Source organism: Nicrophorus vespilloides, unplaced genomic scaffold (genome assembly GCF_001412225.1).
Source record: "Nicrophorus vespilloides isolate i.1.1-1 unplaced genomic scaffold, Nicve_v1.0, whole genome shotgun sequence".
NCBI classification, from domain to species: domain Eukaryota; kingdom Metazoa; phylum Arthropoda; class Insecta; order Coleoptera; family Silphidae; genus Nicrophorus; species Nicrophorus vespilloides.
In genome coordinates this window covers 106,340-127,779 of record NW_017099940.1, presented here as the reverse complement: position 1 = coordinate 127,779, position 21,440 = coordinate 106,340, and the positions used below count along the sequence as shown (strand labels likewise).

Genomic DNA, 21,440 nt, shown 5'->3' with positions numbered 1-21,440 from the left:
TTCCATATATCAAATTGAAACTTATAATAAATTTAATATTTACTAATATTACATATTTATATTATTTATGATTAAATAATAAGCAAAAGTTTCACAAAATTATTATTTGTAATTTAAATAGTTTTCCTGTTCCATGATAGCCTATGATTGTTTTTTTAAACAAGGCTTAATCATCAAATAGATTGAATTTGCACGTTAATAAGTTTAACTCGAATCTGCTTAATTCGTTCTCAACTTATGTTGAAGACTTCTTGTATTTTGTTGTATATATTTTATTTTTAATTTGTAATTTGAACTAGATTAAAGATATATTTTATAAATCTGATTATATTATTTTGTAATACTTAATAATTTGCAAATTTAGTAGTACGTTTAATTTTTTTGGTGGTATTTGCAAGTTTGAGAAATTAAAGTTAGGAATAAAATAAATTCATAGGGTACAGTCAATTGGAAACGTGACGTATGAAATGCCCGGGATTTGAGCAACCCTGTTATATGGAAAGTTGAAAGTTCACCCGAAGCGGGATCAATAAATTTTCGGTTTGCGTTGTGTTTTTTTACATCGTTTTTGTGTTGTCAAGTTGCGCAGATCGACTATGCAACCCGAAATGTCGACGATCAGCGCCACCAACAGTCGCGTTTTCGGTACCAAAGTGATCGCCCCTACCCAAATTTCTCAACCGGGTTCTTCGTGATTGGCGGGTTGGTGGCCATTATCGTTTTGTTCGCCGGTCGGGTTAGGTCAATAAGGTACGAAACCATTGCATTTTTTCGCAGTTTCCATCCACTTTTTCATTCTGCCTTCACATTTTTGTCAGCCTGCTTCGAAAGCAACCACTATCTTACCGATATACCCGATTTCCTTCTCTATTTTTCCGCAGTCTCCCTGAACTTCTCCAACCGGAGAGTATTGTGCATGTCCCTAAAGCCGACATTTTTATTTGCAGATTTAATAATTGGAAGCCATTGACAGTAAACTGGTGACATAATTCTCTGCAAAATGCAGTACCACAACGGATACCAAAACGGCAATAATATGTAAGTTACATCCAACATTATCATTATTATTTTAATTTTTACTTGCACGTACGTATGGCGCAGATTCACATCCCAGAAAATCAATAAGATTGTTGCTACATATTAATCTATGAAATGGTATTTAACCTGCCATTTGCTTTCTCCCCACTCCTTTCGAATAACTCGAATTGCTTTTTTTTTTGTACTCACCAAGTATTTTTTTTCCGTTTGTGCATCGAATTTCTGCAGAATATTCGTACCCTTTTTTTTTTATTCTTCTTCTCCGCCGAGAAACATTTATTGAACCATATTGATGCAGCATATACATTGTTGAAGATGCAAATACGAGTTTTCCTCAACTCTTACATGTCACCAACCTACTGAGATATTTTCTAACAAGACTCTAATTGAACAATTTCAACAGTCAAATTAATAATTCACAATCCTTTGAAATTAGGTCATAATATATACTTATATACCTATGCATTGAAAGGTTGACAAACGTTTGTATTGATTATATTGAAAATAGTAATTTCAAGTTTTAGTCAGTGATCCTTATAATATGTAAATTGATGCAGATATATAAATGCAATTTCTCCAAGCTACTAGTAATAATTCAAAGAGTTTTAGCACCAAATTGATATATTTGAGAATGTCAGACAATGGCTCATTTCCACCCTGACATCTTGTTTTCCACCCACCTACCTGTAGGTCAAACCTTTTTAGGATGTATTGATTTCCTCTTTGCGCTGCCAATGTTGCCAACAGCGCAATATTTGCAACCCGTTCTTTAGCAAGATTCACCCTGTAACATGCAATTTCCGAGCTGCGAAAATAACGATCATTCGTCAATTTGTTCATCGCACCGGTGTTAAGCGACAACACGCGAAGAGTCTTGCGATTGGGTAGCAATTTTGAGGTAGCCATATGCTTGTTCGTTGCAACAAAGGGATGAAAGTATGCATTCATCATTTAATTTTATATGAAATTTAATGTTTACGAAAGACCGGTATATCCTGTACCGAAAACCCTGCAATTTGGGAATCTATGAACAAATAGTGAAAGGGCAATTTATTAAATTAGTTTTATGAGAGCGACGACTAATCAATAACGTCGCTTTTGCGGGTATTTTCAGTAACCTCTCAGCTCTATATAGTATTGAAATAATTGTATTTAAGAAGAGGTTGAGTAATTTTGATTGTTAAGTTTTATTTTCATTTTATCTCTTATTTACTTAGAGCTTGTTAGATTTTATTAAATTTATAAAATATACTTATTCATGCCAGACAGCGAAACCCCAATAATTTGCAAATCAATTCACTGTGGAATTGAATGTCAGAAATTTTCTTTTTAAAGTATATTCAATATAATAATTTCTCTCATTGTATATTCGACAATAAGAAAGAAATCTCTTATTCATATGGGAGTATCCCAGTATTCTAAAAAGGGCAGTCAAAGTCGTTACGTAGTTGGACATTATGCATAACAATAGCTGCTCCAAATAAGAAAGACGCACAATTACTTTCGATTATATCGTATGAAAGCAGTTGTGTTACTATAACAAAATTACATTGATAAATATGTACTAAACGTTTTGGTACAACAAAAAAGTGGATTAGAAAAATTGGTTTTAAGAATTGCGTTTAATTAAAATCCTATTTGCACTTTCTTCCATGTATAATTGTATTTGCATTGACTTTTTTTTTCAATACAAATACATGATTTAATAGATACAGTGTAATTTTCGGGATTTTGAATTTACCGGTTTCTTTAATTATTGTTTATTATATGTATCTATTCAGTGAATATTTAAAACAGATATGCCTAGAACCATTCTAAAATGTATTTACATATGAACATTAATTTATTACTGTATATAATACACCGTTTTTAACTCTCGATAGTAAGTCATATCTTGTATCATAAATTATCAAATGATAAATTATGAAATGATTATGAAATAATCTAATTAATCAGGTAATGTGCAATTGAAAGTCCAAAGCACTTTCAATTGTATAAACTACTTGTGTTTTTTTAAATATAGTAATAATATATAATTCATCACAAATTAACATCACTATAGTCATTTGATACTTGTATTTAATTATTTGTCAAGTATTATCACGCTTTTCATAAATGACATGCTTATCAATTTTTTGTGTCACTTTTATATAGTCATTTTTTTCCCTTCTCATATTATCTTGCAGTACTCAGGGTACTGGAAATGGTAATGCAAAATGGATCCTTTTTGTAAAACAGTATATTTATCAAATTGATTAAATGTTTGTAATGCACAATTTGATGGTACATTAGGCATATCTGGGTTAATGGATTTATCTGTCCACCAAAATTTTGTAAACTTTAGCAAATTTAGGAAACATATACATTACATATTGGAATAACAAGGAAAATTACCATACCATGTAAGCGATTATTAGATTTTATTTGGTTTATATTTCTTTTAAGTAGTGGTTGGATGTACTTTTTTGTTTTTGATAATCGATGTCATATGTTTGTGATTATTATTATTTTTATTATAAAAATGTCACTACTGTTACTTACTCTTTTTATATTTGTTTAACAGGTATCGCTCTAGATCTGACCGAGGTGAACAATACGGTAAGCAGTCAAATTACTGGGGTGGCCCTCCTCATACTATTGCTCCAGTTCAAGATTTTGGAGGACCGAACATTAAACAACAACACAACAACAAGAACACCCAAGCACAAAACTGCACTTTGATCAAGCCGAACTGGGATATGAGGGCATTGAAGCCAATCATGAAGAATTTCTATATGCCTCATGCAAATGTACAAAACAGGACAGAAGGTCATGTACATAAATACAGGGAGGGAAAGGACATCATCGTGAGGGGCAACAACGTTCCGTATCCTAACGAGACTTTCGAGGAGGGAAATTTTCCGGACTACGTCATGAATGAAATTTCGAAGCAGGGATTTGCTGAGCCCACCGCAATCCAAGCGCAGGGTTGGCCCATCGCTCTATCAGGTCGAGATATGGTTGGTATTGCCCAGACTGGTTCGGGTAAAACACTGGCTTATATGTTGCCAGCTACAATTCATATTAATAACCAGCAACGACCGCAATGCGGTGAGGGTCCCATTGCGCTGGTGCTTGCTCCCACAAGAGAGCTCGCTCAGCAGATCCAGAAGGTTGCTCGTGATCTTGGTCAAACGACGATGATCCGCAACACATGTATATTCGGGGGTTCCCCGAAAGGACCTCAGGCGAGGGACTTGGAACGAGGTGTTGAGATTGTAATTGCAACTCCTGGTCGTTTGATTGATTTTCTTGAGAAGGGTACAACCAATTTGACGCGTTGTACATATTTAGTTCTTGATGAAGCAGATCGTATGCTGGACATGGGATTTGAACCTCAAATTCGTAAAATTATTGAACAGATCAGGCCAGATAGGCAAGTATTGATGTGGTCGGCAACATGGCCCAAACAAGTGCAGGCGCTAGCTGAAGAATTTTTGGATGATTACATTCAGGTATTTAATTAATTTAAGACTCAAATGTCGATTTGTTAGTAAACTATTTTTGTTTTTTTTTTTCTTAAAGATTAATATTGGTGGCCTGGCATTATCTGCCAACCACAATATACGTCAAATCGTCGATGTGTGCGAAGAATCTGATAAGGAGGGAAAGCTGTGCCAGCTTTTAAAGGAAATTGGTTCAGACAGAAATAATAAGATTATTATTTTTGTGGAAACCAAGAAGAAAGTTGATGATATCACCAAAACTATAAGGCGAGAGGGTTATTCAGCCATATCTATCCATGGCGATAAATCTCAACCTGAAAGAGATTTCGTGTTGTCGGAATTCCGCAATGGAAAATCCTCCATTCTCGTGGCTACCGATGTTGCTGCTCGTGGGTTGGATGTCGAAGATGTAAAATATGTTATAAATTTCGATTATCCAAATTCAAGTGAAGATTATGTCCATCGTATCGGTCGTACCGGACGTTGCCAGCAAGCTGGAACTGCGTACGCTTTCTTCACTATGGCCAACCAAAGACAGGTGAAAGATCTTATTGCCGTATTAGAGGAAGCTGGTCAAGTTATCAATCCCTCTTTGCGAGAGATGGTTATGGTTTCTCGCGGTAATCCCAACGCTCGCAATCGCTGGAACACCAGAACGAAGGACAATTCGTCGCCAAATTCAAACAGTTCTATTAATAGAACCAAGACTTGGACTAACAAGAGCAATCACCCAGAGTCGCGGCCATTGAATGGAAGACACATGAACGGCAACATCAGACCGAATATGGAGTCGACATACAGACCGAAGTCTAATTACCAAAATAATCCGCAGAGTGTTTATCAATCGAGTGCTGCCGGACAGTACCAGAACAGTGGTCAAACTTATCCGATGAACAACTATGGACAGCAGTATCAGAACCCTGGGCAACCAAGAAACAATTATGGTAAGCATCCTACCTACCTTACTATTCCAATGATTTCAATTAAAACTACACATTCAATGTCATTGAATGATGTTAACAAATTTCTTTTACTTTTTAATCACTTATTCAGGGATGTACTAATTACCTCTTTTGGCGCTTAACGTGTTAATTGCTTTTCATAATAATTATTTATTCCCTAGAATCTGATTAAAGTTCCATATATTGTCATATATTTATTCTGGGTTATGTTGTACTTGCAGGAAATAGTGGCCGCCAATTTAATAATCAAAGGTATAATCCCCAGCGTCAACAGTATGCTGGGCCGCCTCCAGCCAGCAGCCCAGGAATGTATCAAGCAATGCCGCCTCAGTACATGAACATGATGGCTGGACCTACTCCCAACGATGGTATGCAGTCGATAATAAACAGTAAATTCTTCCAAACACGCGGCTTGCCCAATAGTGCAAATCCTTGCGCCTACCAATCTATGGGTGGCAATCAAGGTCCGTACAACCAATATTCCGCTCCCATGCCTTACACCACATACCCATATACACAACCACCTACGGCTGCTGTCCAGCAGTAAACGTCATATAAAGCCAAAATAATACACTCTTATTATCAACCTCAATAATTTTGGTTTGCCACATGTATGATTTTTTTTTTCAAAAGATGTTTATTCGTTTAATATTAAAAAATTAAAATGGGAAATACTTTTAATTTGATTTGGGCCAGGGCAAACTTTACATTTAAAATTCAAATAATATGAACATAAATATTCAAGGAAACTATAAAAAAAAAATAAGAGTAGTAATTGGCATTGTATTTGGTGTTGGTTTATATTATCGTCTATATAATCTATATTAAGCTTCGCTTTATTTTTGTTGAAAAAAAAAAGATAATAATACTGCAGACAACAGTTTAGGTAATTGTGTAACTAAAAAAAAATATTTAAAAAGAACCGCAGCGTCTCTGGTGCTCCTATTTCCATGCCACTCCCCTCTTGCACTGTTGCCCTGGAAGACCTGCGGATTATTACATATATTATATATAATCTTAGTGTGTATTTGTGTGTTCTCATCCGTTCTCATCGGATGAGAAATTAGCATAGTTTCAAAAAATTGTCTCTACCTGTATGCTGTTGAAATGCACGAAACTAATAGAAGGGGAGATCAGGCTTCTATTTATAATTTGTACTTTCTTTTTCTTTCTTTTTTGTTAATTATTATTTTATATATATTCATAGATTGTTAGCTTTAGTCACAAACAAACGGAAATAGCATTTATCTGAACTAAAGATTACTGCAACATATAAATACTGGATGGAAACATTTTCATCATGCAGAGAGTAAACTGGATAATCGATAAGTCTTTCACAGTCAAACTTCTATATTTACATATTATATATTTAATTATGTCCGTAACAATTTACTTTTAACCCACCATATAATTCATATATAATATGTATATATAATGTAGAATTTATGATTTTTGAGGGTAAAAATATTGTGATTTATTTATTTGTTAATTGATGAATATGAAGAAGAAAAAAAACACAAGCTAAAAACCATATTTAGAAATGAAAAAGGCTGAGGATATCAGATTTTTTTTATAACAAACTCTGTTTGTAATTTTTAGTGAGATGATATATATATAGAAGTTTGCTCTGGTATAGTGTGAGAGTTTTATCATGTTTTAACAGTGTACCTGTCTTTGTGTGCAAGAAGTGACTCGTACGTTGATTTTATTTATATTTATGCGGATCAAACACATGACTGTGTATATATAAGTACCTAGTATTAAGTATTAACTCGTTTGTTCGTTGTACGCGTGGTGCTTGCGTATCTGCCGCTGCGTGTTACATTCATTCAATCTGTGATATTTAGCAAGTAACGGTAGCAAACAGAATAATAATATTAACTTGAAAATGAGAGACGAGAGGCGCATTTGATCGCGATAGCAATGTTATCAAAGAAAAAATCATGGTTAATGAAATGAAAGATGGACATAAAAATGGAAACATTGTTTTTGGAATGTGATATTTTCTCTAAAGACTGAAATATCGTAACTATATTTTTGTTTAAAATAATGAAAAATATGAAAAAGTATATATTATATATTTAGCCGTTTTACCGGTTATCAAAATTGCCCTCGAATGTAATTATCTTTTGGATGATGTTTGTTTTGGAAAGAATTCGAGCGTGCTCTCGGCCCCAGTTGTGCGAACGCACAAAGAAGTTACTACATTATTCTCCAATGTGATCTGTCGCGCTATCGCATGGTAACGATGAACGATTTTTATAATAATATTTAATAAAGAAAAGTATATATATTTATATATATTTCAGTCAAGGATTATTTAAAGATGACTGACTTGCGTTCGTTTTTTGTTTTTTGTTGGTATATTTTTTTTCTCTCTCTGAAATACTCTTAAAGAGTCTCGTGGATGTAAGATGGTGCAGACTTTAAAAGAAATATTTAAAAAATATCTAGTACAATTTGTTAAATTCGGTCATGTTTAGTTTACAGTGGTACAGTAGTTAATACATGGCCCTTATATATTGAAACTCTCTAAAAAATATAAAATAAATTATTATATCTCTTCTGTAAGTTTCCAACAAGTGCATTTCTTGTATGTAATACAGTATTAATATATAGTTCTTAAAATAAATATTACTTATATAAATGTAAAAAAAAATACAACAATTGCGTACTTATTTTTTTCTCTCTCCATCCACCGCGTACCCACAACGGCAATTATTCGCCCACCCTCATCCATCATCCTCCATATCCATCCACAGTTTACATTGTTCAGAAAAAAAATAAGTTTATCAAATGCCGCCGCCGCATATATATACTACTACTACTCAACTAACTAACTTACTTAACCACTTCATGCTTCTCTTTCAGCGCACATAATTATTCTATACCATTTTTGATCCTTTTTCAGTAGCGGAGCACTTTGGAATGACGAGAAATCATGACGAAATAAATTAATATGATTGATGATTTGCTTCTTTTATACGACACAAACTTTTAGCTCGTCCGCTGTTAGAGAAGCCGCTTACCTACCGCTTCTTGCGATGCAAGAAAAAACAAATCCTAGTTAACTCTTGCATATTGATGTTTACTAACGAAGCTTTTGCGGAGAGATTCCGCAATGCAAAATTTGCTTACATATTTTAATTGTTAAAATTCCTATTTTTTTAACCTTAGGTACTACTTTATTTACATATGCTCTCATTGAAAGAAGCATCATACCAAATAATACTTCATATGAAGTAATGTTCCATTTCAATATGTAATTCTAATAAAAACAAACATAATAATAGAATAGTATTGTTAGTGTTTTGCGCCGCTCACATCAACCTGTATTAATGCATAATGTGTGTGTGATGCAATGTATGTATGTTCGTCATTTGTACAAATTGTATTTATTTATTTTTTTCTCAAATGGATTTAGGTCTTATGTTATCCTTTGTAAGATAAGCAATAAAATTGAATCCGGCGACGAATCCAGCTCCTGTTCCTTTAGGCTAGACGACATTCCAAAAAATCAGACGAAGGGTAAGATTTACATGTATGCAACAAATTGACTTGCATTTCTTAATTGTACACAAAAACTCAGTGTTTTGGCGTGTAAAACACTGACGTTCATAATAAGTAAACTATTATTAGTATAAATAACAAATTAGCTATACTTCATTCTTATTTCTTTGCTGTTTTTTTATTTATTTATTTTTAGAAAATCCCATGTCTCCTTTTATTTTTTAATTGTGTGTTTTTACATGAGCTGTAGCAAAATGATCAAGATAGTACACCTTATTTTCAGTATATCAAATAAAATTATTCTACCATTAAGATAGCATAAATTTAAGAACATATTGTCTTCATCTTGGCGCATTAAAAATAAATGTTTACTAAATAATTCATGCGCATGTTTGATTCATAATCACTTCATTCAACTACTAATTATTTTAAGATACGATATTTAAGTGTATAGTGAAACATTTTTCCCATATAAACTAATGTACAATACGGTAATGCGTTCAATGTTGGAAAATAAAGGATAACTTGGAGTCGCAATGATTTTGCTTTTCATATATATGATTGTTATTAAATTTTGCACACACAAAAATCACAAATAAGATGTCCGATCACAAGTTTAAAAATATTCTCATGTGCAACATCTCTCGTTAAGCGAGTCATTTTTTTACAATTTATTTTGCTATGGTTATTCTTCGATTTCGGTAATAATTGTAATCATACTTCTTTAGATATTTATGATGTTTGCTTTGAGCATTCGCCCGATTAAGCGTCTTAATGCATACACGTTTATGTTCCTAATTCCAAAAAATATCTTAGCAAAAGACATTAAATAAACATATTACGTTACATTTGAGGTTTATAGATAATACATTCGTCTATGATCGTGTTAAATCGATGCAGTTGGTATGCACATGCACTTATAAGGTAGGTTATAAAAATATTGCCTATATCAGGAGACCAAAGACGTGGCGTATTTTCGCAAATCTGGAAATCGAGTGGCGCCTCCAAACGTGCTGCCAAAAGAAGCTTAAACCAAAACAAAGCTACATAATCTCAATGTGATGTATTTTTGCTCATTATTTAAGATTTAAGCAATGGCAGTATATACGATACTTTGATTTCATAAATTGATAACTGTACCTTAAATAAATATAGTTATATAAAGTGGAAGGATTAATTATTCAATACTTGCCAAAAATGAAAATCCACAGACATTAAAATGTGATGTAAGTTTGGAAATGGTGAAAAAATATGATATTGTATAGAGTCTACACTGTAGAGCATTAGATTTAATAAATATTGTTAATATTATTAGTATAGTACTAATGTATAAACATTTGTTTTTGAATTACATCAACTTCTGTTGTTTATATCATTTTTTTTTGTTTAAAACCCAGTTTAATAACTACACTCTTAAACAAAACTGAAACATAGTCTTATGAAAATAAAATTATTTCACAACTATTTTTTTTTTAATTTAATTTTTGCATTGTTTAGAAATTATTGAAATGAGAAAAAAATATATTTTTTGTCATCTTATTTCTTTTGAAGAACATTTATTTATTAATATTACTTGGATATTAATAAAACGCATTGGTTAATTGCAGGTTTTATAAAAATTTATATGTTAATAATAGTAGAACTTGTTTGGAATTTTATAAGACATTTTTAAAATTTATATTATTTGGCGCTTGTACTTGTGGCGCCTTGCTAAGAGCTGTCGATGTACTAATACGACAATATTTTCATATGACTCAGTCATATTATAAAACCTGATGTACATCTGATATAAATAAAAGCATACTGTTAATAATTTTAAGTGTGGTTAAAGTGTAAACATAATGTCAAACCCTATAGGTACGTTACAAGAGTTAACCGTAAAAATGGGTATTGGTATACCCACTTATACGTATGATAATATAACAGAACCATCTTCACCAAGTCAGTTTAAATGCTATGGTTCTTGCAACGGAATTGTATTTACATCAATCGCAGGCTCCAAGAAAGTTGCGAAAACCAACACTGCAACGCAAATACTTAACTATATCAGATCCAGATCGTTTCGTTTCGTGGAAAGCAATCCGACGCCAATAAATGATACGAAAATAGCAATTGGTTTACTTCATAACAATACTGTTGATAATGACTTGGCAAATTCAATACCAATAAACAATACTAAAAACGCAATTAGTTTACTTCAAGAGTATACTGTTCAACATGGCTTGGCATATCCGAAGTACGAGTTTACAGATTTAACGCAACCCTCGTCCCCCAGCCAATTCGAGTGTTACGGGATTTGCGCTAACAATGTAACATCTCGAGTGATCACGACTTCCAAAGCCAGTGCAAAATTAAAAGTCGCAGAAAATATGTACAGGCAGCTGCAGTCGGAACACACATCTTGCAGTAATTCCATAAGCAATAGCAATACATCTACAACGAACGAGTTTCAAGAATTACCTTCACCGAAAATAGTTACCAAATCCATCGATCTAAACAACATTACGAATGCCATCGGATATCTGCAAGAATATACCGTAAAAAATAACATACCAATGCCGCAATACTATTTTAAACAAATAAGTGTATCGTCGGCCTGCATCAAGTTCGAATGTATTGCAACTTGCGGATCTATTAAAGTCAGCGAAACATCTACAAACAAAAAGGACGCTAAGCTTCAAGCGGCGCAGGCTGTCTTAAGTAAATTACTGAATATACCCTTCCCGCTAGGCGAATCCTGCTATTGTTCAAATCTTAGTGACATCGACGGCATTTCGAACACCGAGTATTCCGATAGTGGCTCTGACTTAGATAATATATTCAAGTCTGGGGTCACCATTGAAAAGGATGCGATCAGTAAAGTCAACGAATACTGTGCACAAAACCGAATGGAATATGCACGATACAATCCGATGGGGAGCAAAGATGGGAAGTTCCGTATTCAATGTGCGCTAGAAAACCTGGTGACGGAAGGATTAGGTACCACTAAGAAAGTGGCAAAGAAGAACGCCGCCGAGAAGATGTTGGAATTGTAATAATCCGTCGTAGTTATCACAAGATAATATATTAACGTATTTCTTTTACAGGATTCAAGACAGCGATCCGCATAAAATGAAGATTTCTAAGGAAAGCTCCAGCGACGATGAAATTATCGCCAAATTTTCGGAATTAAGCTTCAATATCGGGACGGGGAATTTTCTACCGCCGCCCGAGGATCGTGTTTATAAAAAAATCGATGAATATTCTACGAAGAGTGAAATCATCGAAGAGCCGTTGGAAATTAAGAAAGAAATTGTGGAAAATGCCACAACTTCTTCACCTAACACTTCTGTTATCGATTATGTTGCAGAAATTAAAAGGATGTCAAAAGAAATAAATAATTTGGGTGTCGAATACGAGATAACACAGGTGTGTAATGATCCCTGCGTTATGTACTTTAGCTACATTAAATCAGGAAAGCCTTCATTGTCCACCTTGCAAACGGGCAGCAATTCATTAATACTCAAATATAAATTGCTTGATAATGAATTAAAGAATATAAAAAGAGATGGTAAATTAGACATAGATTAATATATGTGTTGCTATATTTTTAATATAATATTCAAATATAGTAAATTCGGGTACATTTTTTTGGGTCTATATCGCAAGCCCGACAACCGAAAGACCGACGTTCGAAATCCCGACTATATCAACATCTCGACAACTATATTCCCGACTGTATCAGAATCTCGTCAACCATAATCACGACTGTATCAAAATCTCGACTATATCGAAATTTTTTTACAATAACTAATTAATAATAAATAATAAATTAATAATAATAAATTATTATTAATTTTTATTATTTATTATTAATAACAATTTAAAAGTCACTACGCTCCGAAATCATTTTAAAATGTTATTGTAGACATTTTCGATATAGTCGGAATTTTGATACAGTCGGGATTATGGTTGTCGGAATTTCGATACAGTCGGGATTTCGAACGTCAAGATTTCGATACAGTCGGCATTTCAAACGTCAGGAATTTCATTGATGGTATTCCGGTTGTCGGGCTTGCGATTGCAACCGCATTTTTTTATGTTAAGGAATAGAGGGAAGAAGAAGGCGGAAGAAAAAAAAAATATGTTAAGGTCCTTAACTTAAGGAAATAAATAAAATAATCTTTAACAATGGGATTTATATGGGACGGTGTTAGTCGCAGATATATTTACAAATAAATATACTCTTTCCAATTCATTGTTTTTTTATTATAGTTGTGAACGAAAATATTTAATTTTCTTTTGTGGCCTTTCTGTTGCAATAAAGATTATTATTAAAGACAAAGATATAAATATTTCTACTCTCAAGCACCATCAAATTTAAAATAAGAAACAAATAATTATTAATTTATTTGCAAAATATTTTGTTGCTTTGGCCAGCCTGTTAATTATTATGTTTTTGTTAATTTATGTTAGAATTTATTTACCTATTTTGTGAGTTATTATTATTATTTTGTATCTATCTATAGACGGTGGCAATCGCAAACCCGACAACCGAAAGACCGTCTATTGAAATCCCGACGTTTGAAATGTCTGGTCAATAAATATTATTAGGTCTTTCTGCCTAATTTTGTTGATTAGGCAGAAATACCTGTAGTCAATAGCTCTTTGCAGTAGTATTTTCTATTTGCTAAAACAATTTTCGAAAACAAAAGTCCATACATTTCAATTGTGAGATCTTAGATAGAAAGAAAACAATACAGTAGAACCTCGCTTAACGAGCAAAATAAATTGTAAGAAAAATTACTCGCTTAACGAACGACGTTTCGCATAACGAGTGTCGATGAGAAGATAATTTATTGTTATTAATAATAAAAGTGTAGCACAAGGTGACTACGCACCAAAATAATTTAAAAATGTTATTGTAAAAATTTTCGATATAGTCGGGATTTTGATATTGTCGGGATTATGGTTGTCGAGATTCTGATACAGTCGAGATTTTAACAGACGGTCTTTCGGTTGTCGGGCATGCGATATAAACCCGTATTTTACATCAGTTTATGTGGGAAAAATTGTTTCAATATACGAGTAAAAATCCGGAAATTTTGGAACGAATTATGCTCGTTATAAAAGAATTTCGATCTAATTATATAATAAAAAAAAATATTATGTAATAAAAATAGGCTATTTCTCTATTTTGAATAAAAGCAAACTTCAATGCGCACATACCCCCACTCCGAGGTCCACATGTGGATGGTGGAACTGGCGCCGTATTTCTCATTGAAATTTCTTTTCCTTTTCGAACTCCAAGAAAGAAACACGCAAGTTTGTTTGGACTCCAGTTGGTATACATTCACAAGCATAATTCATTACAATTATGCTAGTTCCTAACATTTTTGTAAGATTCAAATTTATTTTTTGTACGAAGAGTCGCCAGGGTTATTTGCGGCACAAGGTTTCCTGACCTGGGCGGCGGTAACCGATCGTACACCACGCTGAAAACAAATATGGACGCGTGCACTTTCGATTTTTAAACAATATCTTCGAAAATCCTGATCGTTTCACTGCATCTTCGAATCAAGTAAGTACATTTTGCATTCTATCATTGATCGTCGTTGTATACGAGTCGTATTTAGTCACTTTGTTGTTGTTGAATACAGTTCGATGTTTGTAAATTAAGCACTTTTTAATCTTGGCCTGTTATTGCAGATCCAAACATGTTTCTATATAACCTAACGCTGCAAAGGGCGACCGGCATCACCCATGCCATCCACGGCAATTTCTCGGGAACAAAAATCCAAGAAATTGTTATATCCAGAGGCAAGAGCTTGGAGTTGCTCAGGCCTGATACAAATACAGGAAAAGTACACACTGTATTGACCGTTGAAATATTCGGCGTTATAAGGTCGCTTATGGCCTTTCGCTTAACGGGCGGTACAAAAGATTATATTATAGTTGGATCTGATTCAGGAAGAATCGTGATATTAGAATATATCCCAGCAAAAAATATCTTCGACAAATTGCATCAAGAGACGTTCGGTAAATCCGGCTGCAGGAGAATCGTGCCGGGACAATATATTGCTCTGGACCCGAAAGGGCGAGGTGTTATGATTGGCGGCATTGAAAAACAGAAATTGGTGTTTATTTTGAACAGAGACTCTGAAGCACGATTAACCATATCTTCCCCACTAGAAGCGCATAAAAGCAATACATTAGTATACCACATGGTTGGAGTGGATGCTGAGTATGATAACCCAATGTTTGCTTGCTTGGAAATTGATTATGAGGAAGCCGATTCTGATCCTACCGGAGAAGCAGCACAGAAAACCCAACAAACGCTTACTTTTTACGAGTTAGATTTGGGTGTAAATCACGTTGTGAGAAAATATTCAGAACCACTAGAAGAACATGCCAATTTTTTGGTAACTGTTCCTGGAGGCAAAGATGGTCCATCTGGAGTTTTGATTTGCTCTGAGAATTATTTAACATATAAAAATCTGGGTGATCAGCCTGATATTCGTTGTCCAATTCCTAGAAGGAGAAATGATCTTGATGATCCTGAGAGAGGAATGATCTTTGTTTGCTCTGCAACACATAAAACTAAATCCATGTTTTTCTTCCTTGCTCAAACTGAACAGGGTGATATATTTAAGATAACACTTGAAACTGATGATGACATGGTGACAGAAATCAAATTGAAATATTTTGATACAGTCCCTGTGGCAACTGCTATGTGTGTTATGAAAACTGGATTTTTGTTTGTTGCTTCAGAATTTGGAAACCAGTAAGTTGATTTTTATAAATGATTCTTTTTTATATTTAAGCACTATGGTATCTCCTGCACATATTACTGATATATGTATAGGTCGAATCTGTGCAAGAATAAATGTACTGGAATCATTCCATATTGTATTACTTGTACATTACTCTATGATTCTGTTACTACATATCACACATTATGATGTACGAAGATACCTTAGTTCATTTACAAGATTATTAATTGTTATTTTTTTTATTTTAGTTACTTGTACCAAATTGCACATCTTGGAGATGATGATGATGAATTGGAGTTCAGTTCAGCAATGCCTTTGGAAGAGGGTGACACTTTCTTCTTTGCGCCAAGACCACTTCGAAACCTGGTATTGGTAGATGAGCTGGAATCTTTATCTCCAATTTTATCTTGCAAAGTTGCGGATTTGGCTGGAGAAGATACTCCCCAATTGTATATGCTGTGTGGAAGAGGTCCAAGGAGTTCTTTGAGAGTACTTCGCCATGGCTTGGAAGTATCAGAGATGGCAGTTTCTGAACTACCAGCAAATCCCAATGCTGTCTGGACAGTCAAAAAGAAAAACGATGGTAAGACAGAATTTATAGACATTTAGATTTGTTTATTTTCTATATTTAAAGTTAAAAAGAGTAGTTTTTGTCAGTAGTCTTGAATATTTAACAAGCCTGGTTGTTGACAACTTTTCAACACCAGTTGCTTTTTATTGCAGGATCCAATGCTGACAAAATCCTGATCCTCTTGAATAAGGTAGGTCACCAGATGGTTGCTGAAAATGGTTCAAGGCTGCTACAACACAATTAAATGATGACATTTGTCCGTGTTTCAACTGAAATACCATTGATTATAAACTAGACAAAACTGATAAATCGTCATTTATTACATTTTATTGATATCCTATTATTGAATTGATAGTAACCACTGCAATTTTCTTTTACAGATAAATATGATGCTTATATTATTGTTTCCTTTCTTAACGCTACACTGGTATTATCTATTGGCGAGACTGTGGAAGAAGTTACAGACAGTGGATTCCTGGGAACAACGCCAACACTATCGTGTTCAGCCCTTAGCGATGATGCTTTAATTCAGGTGATTATTATAAAATTAAATAATTTGTGTTGGATTATCAATTGAATTTTGAATTATTTCAATATTGATAATTCCTTTATTGAGAATCCTATATCAATGCATTATCATAGTGCCGTTTATTTCTATAGTAGAATTAATGGTTCTCCCAATCAATGCCACACCAAAATACTCCAAACCTTTATTATTGAATCATCGTTTATATTTAATATAATAATATGAATTTGTATCTTAGGTTTACCCAGACGGTATTCGACAAATCTGTGCGGATAAACGTGTTAATGAATGGAAAGCTCCTGGAAAGAAAACCATCGTCAAGTGTGCTGTCAACCAGAGACAAGTTGTTATTGCACTTAGTGGCGGAGAATTGGTGTATTTCGAGATGGACAGAGTAAGTTCTCTCTTAAATTTTATACGTTTTATTATCGTTTGCATAGTTATAACTACTGTTTGATGTTAAATAATACACTTTCAGATTTAATGCTATGCGAAATTATATCCTTCTTGTCGCCTCCGATATTTATTTGTTGAATATTGGAGTGAAACAAGATAGGTACATTCATATAAAAATTTATTATATATGTTTATTCTAATGTTCGAGTATATTTAACTAACCGTTATTAATGATTTCAGCTTCACGAATATAAAGAACGCAAACGTATGAACTCAGATGTTGTGTGCATGGCGCTTGCCAATGTTCCACCAGGAGAGCAGCGTTCTTGGTTCTTGGCTGTGGGTTTGGCCGACAGCACAGTTCGTATCATGTCTTTGGATCCCAACGATTGCCTTTCTCCACGTTCAATGCAAGCGTTGCCAGTATGCGCGGAGAGCTTGTGCATTGTTGAAATGGGATGTACTGAACGCAATCCCGAAGACGCTGCTGCGGCAAGTACCACGAGTTCGTTATACTTGAATATAGGGTTACAGAACGGTGCCCTTCTCAGAACAGTATTAGATCCAGTTTCTGGAGATTTGACAGATACAAGAACTAGATATTTGGGATCAAGACCAGTAAAATTGTTCCGTATACAAATGCATAATTCAGAGGCAGTTTTAGCTATGAGCAGTCGCTCTTGGTTAAGTTACTATTATCAAAGTAGGTTCTATCTGACCCCACTGTCTTATGAGAGCTTAGAGTATGCTTCCGGATTCAGTTCTGAACAATGTCCAGAAGGCATTGTGGCCATCTCCACAAATACTTTGCGTATTTTGGCTTTGGAAAAGTTGGGAGCAGTCTTCAATCAAATCTCTTTCCCATTGGAATACACTCCAAGAAAGTTTGTTATACATCCAGAGACATCAAACTTGATCATATTGGAAACTGAACACAATGCATACACGGAAGAAACTAAGAAGCAGCGTAGACTCCAAATGGCCGAGGAAATGCGCGAGGCTGCCGGAGAGGAAGAACAAGAATTGGCTAAGGAAATGGCAGACGCTTTCCTTAATGAAGATTTACCAGAAAACATATTCTCTGCCCCAAAAGCGGGTCATGGAATGTGGGCTTCAACATTAAGAATTCAAGATCCAGTTCATGGTACAACTCACAAAATCAACAGATTTGTTCAAAATGAGGCAGCCATGTCTCTTACACTTGTCAAATTCCATGGACAACCTGAACATCAATGGTTTTTGATTGTCGGTGTATCACGAGACCTCTTCCTCAATCCTAGACAATGCAGTGCTGGTTATCTCGATACCTACAAGGTCGATCCGAGCTGTCGTGAAATAGAATTGATCCACAGGACTCCTGTTGACGAAGTGCCTTACGCTTTGTGCGCCTACAATGGACGTTTATTGGCCGGAGTTGGTCGTATGCTTAGAATGTACGACTTGGGAAAGAAGAAGCTTCTGCGAAAATGTGAGAACAAGCACATTCCTAATCTTATCGTCAATATTCAAGCAATGGGAAAGCGAATTTACGTAGCCGATGTACAAGAGTCTGTGTATCTCATAAGATACAAACGCGCAGAAAATCAGTTGATCATCTTCGCCGACGATACCCATCCGAGGTGGATCACTTGCACTTCTATCCTCGATTATGATACTGTTGCAACAGCCGATAAATTTGGAAACATCGCTATTGTAAGATTGCCTCCTAATATAAGCGATGACGTAGACGAGGATCCTACTGGGAATAAGGCGCTGTGGGATAGGGGTTTATTGAATGGTGCATCGCAGAAGGCCGATACCGTTGCTACATTTCATGTTGGTGAAACTGTTACTTCACTTCAGAAGGCCACTTTGATTCCTGGTGGATGGGAATCTTTAATTTATACTACCCTTTCGGGCACAGTAGGTGTGTTGGTTCCATTCACCGCGCACGAGGATCACGATTTCTTCCAGCATCTCGAGATGTACATGCGCAGTGAAAATTCTCCGCTTTGCGGAAGAGACCACCTATCGTACAGAAGTTACTACTATCCCGTGAAGGTAAACGCATCTAAATTTCTTAACTTTCGATCAATTTATTAACTTGTTTGTTTCATTTTCAGAATGTGATCGATGGTGATTTGTGTGAGCAGTACAACTCCCTGGATCCGGCCAAGCAGAAGAGCATTGCGAACGATCTGGAAAGAACGCCAGCGGAAGTGTCCAAGAAGTTGGAGGATATCAGAACGCGATACGCCTTCTAATTTATTTATCATATTGATAATGTACATAGTAATTACATTTTCTGTAAACATGAATTATAACTTATTCAAACGTCAAGGATTCCAAAGACTATTAAGTTTAAAGGTACTTATATATATAAAACTCCTTAAATTCAACTATTATTATATTCACGTTTACCTGATGACATACGACATGTAAATCCTGAATGCTCTTGATGACACGTCCTGCGATGCTGACTACATTAAAAATTCAATATAAAACTTTAAAACATATTTGGAAATACATAAAATTAATGTTTTCTATTTCTATTTTCAGGTCAACCTGCAATTTCCCATATTGTTGTGGCATCTCTAATTAAAGGTAATTATATTCTTAATACTAATATTTGATATTAATCCTATTTAATGATGACATACGACATGTAAATCCTGAATGCTCTTGATGACAAGTCCTGCGATGCTGAAATATTTACAAAAAAAATAATAATTGTACGAAAATTTTTTAACAACGTCTAATCGAATTATTTTCATTTTACAGAATACCATTGGCAATGTTTTAACAGTTCGATTACTCAATTCATGCAAGGTAATATACATAATTATATTAAAATTTGTTTTTTAATTTCAATTTTGAAATGATGATCCAACTATTTACATGCTAGACTTATGATTGTCTCCTGATTATTTAACTTTTCTGAATATATATATATAAATATATATATTTATCAGCTTTTAATAATTGCTATTTGCGATTGTCATCCTTATTAAATGGTTTTTATTTTCTGTTGCAGATTCAAATTCTTTTTACAACAAGGTATTCCATTTTTTAAATCTATTCTGTTAGTCATTATTTTTGTATTTCTTTTGTATATTACAATAATAAATGTATTTTTATTTATATTTTCTCTATTTTTTCCCAACCTGATCATCCTCTATATCAGGGATACCCAAACTATATTCCGCGGAAAGCTATTAGGTTTTTCGTGAAATCCTGGAGTGAAATAATTGCTAAATAAATTTTTAAAAAAATCTAAATTTGATTGATTATCTATCCTATAAAATAATCAAAGTGTTCCATGATTCACAACGTGTTCCGTCACAGGAAATGTATTATATTGTAGTTCTTAATTAGAAAAAAAATAATTTATTGCATAACTTATAAAGTACAATTTCCACAGTATTTTACAACTTTTATATCAATAACATTTTGAGCAAATTAAAATATTGGCTGAAATACCAATTGTCACCTAGGTCATTTGGTATAATTACACTAGGGCAGTGATGGTGAACGTGGGTGACACGCCAATAAATAAATATATTGGTAGTCAACATCTTCCTCCCATCGTCTGTGTATCCGCTTTTTTCCCAGATATTGTCACCGATTCCAAAAGGTTCGGCATTACTGGCCTAGGCTCTGAGAAAATAAATATTGGAATTTGGATTCAATAATACAAATTTTGTTTTAATGAATAGATATCCTAGAATCTATGACAACCTAAATGCGGCCTCATTTATTTAATTTTATTTACTTTCTGTATATTAGTTAATGCAATAAATATTTGTATACGCTTGAGCAATTTCATTTAAATTAGATCTTCACTACATATATTGAAGATAGATATTCGATAGAAGAGAAATGACACAAAAACCTTAAAAATATTTGTTTTAAAACTACGCGACTTGTTTGAAGTACAGTGGAACCTCAAGAGGATCCGTTCCAAAATTTCGGGATTTTTACTCGTATAGTGAAACATATTAAATAATATTAAACATATTAAAAATGATGTAGCAGGCGCGCAATCCGGGACTTTTCTTCTCATCGTCACTCGTTATGCGAAACGTCGCTCGTTAAGCTAATAATTTTTCTTGGAATTCATTTTGCTCGTTATGGGAAATGCTCTTTAGGCGAGGTTCCGCTGTAATACAATACAGAAACGACTATGAAATTTAGGAAATGTAAATAAAACTTGTAAAACAA

General features: G+C 34.0%; 3 protein-coding genes across 7 annotated transcripts; all 3 read left to right on the top strand.

Annotated features, from left to right (window-relative positions):
- The first annotated feature begins 653 nt into the window (after positions 1-653).
- LOC108566222 (DEAD-box ATP-dependent RNA helicase 20-like) lies at positions 654-6,873 on the top strand. 4 transcript variants are annotated; one of them, XM_017926015.1, is made up of 6 exons: positions 654-750; positions 948-1,038; positions 3,602-3,636; positions 3,691-4,532; positions 4,603-5,467; positions 5,707-6,873. In XM_017926015.1, the coding sequence occupies exons 2-6, from the start codon at positions 1,001-1,003 to the stop codon at positions 6,030-6,032; spliced, it is 2,106 nt and encodes a 701-aa protein (XP_017781504.1). In that variant the 5' UTR covers positions 654-750; positions 948-1,000; the 3' UTR covers positions 6,033-6,873. The 4 variants fall into 4 exon arrangements, with proteins under 4 accessions (XP_017781504.1, XP_017781503.1, XP_017781502.1 ...); XM_017926014.1 differs by having other exon boundaries at positions 3,685-4,532; XM_017926013.1 differs by having other exon boundaries at positions 3,602-4,532.
- Positions 6,874-10,725: 3,852 nt separating this feature from the next.
- On the top strand, positions 10,726-12,644 carry LOC108566208. The gene is made up of 2 exons (XM_017925994.1): positions 10,726-12,026; positions 12,082-12,644. Exons 1-2 carry the CDS (start codon positions 10,837-10,839, stop codon positions 12,563-12,565), a joined length of 1,674 nt encoding a protein of 557 aa, XP_017781483.1. The 5' UTR covers positions 10,726-10,836; the 3' UTR covers positions 12,566-12,644.
- A 1,615-nt stretch (positions 12,645-14,259) lies between these two features.
- On the top strand, positions 14,260-20,329 carry LOC108566227 (splicing factor 3B subunit 3). 2 transcript variants are annotated; one of them, XM_017926022.1, is made up of 11 exons: positions 14,263-14,319; positions 14,403-14,555; positions 14,684-15,758; positions 15,996-16,330; positions 16,699-16,850; positions 17,083-17,238; positions 17,481-19,280; positions 19,343-19,586; positions 19,779-19,823; positions 20,001-20,048; positions 20,254-20,329. In XM_017926022.1, the coding sequence occupies exons 3-8, from the start codon at positions 14,692-14,694 to the stop codon at positions 19,481-19,483; spliced, it is 3,651 nt and encodes a 1,216-aa protein (XP_017781511.1). In that variant the 5' UTR covers positions 14,263-14,319; positions 14,403-14,555; positions 14,684-14,691; the 3' UTR covers positions 19,484-19,586; positions 19,779-19,823; positions 20,001-20,048; positions 20,254-20,329. The 2 variants fall into 2 exon arrangements, with proteins under 2 accessions (XP_017781512.1, XP_017781511.1); XM_017926023.1 differs by lacking the exons at positions 17,481-19,280; positions 19,343-19,586; positions 19,779-19,823; positions 20,001-20,048; positions 20,254-20,329 and adding an exon at positions 16,471-16,508 and having other exon boundaries at positions 14,260-14,555; positions 17,083-17,173.
- The last annotated feature ends 1,111 nt before the right edge of the window (positions 20,330-21,440 follow it).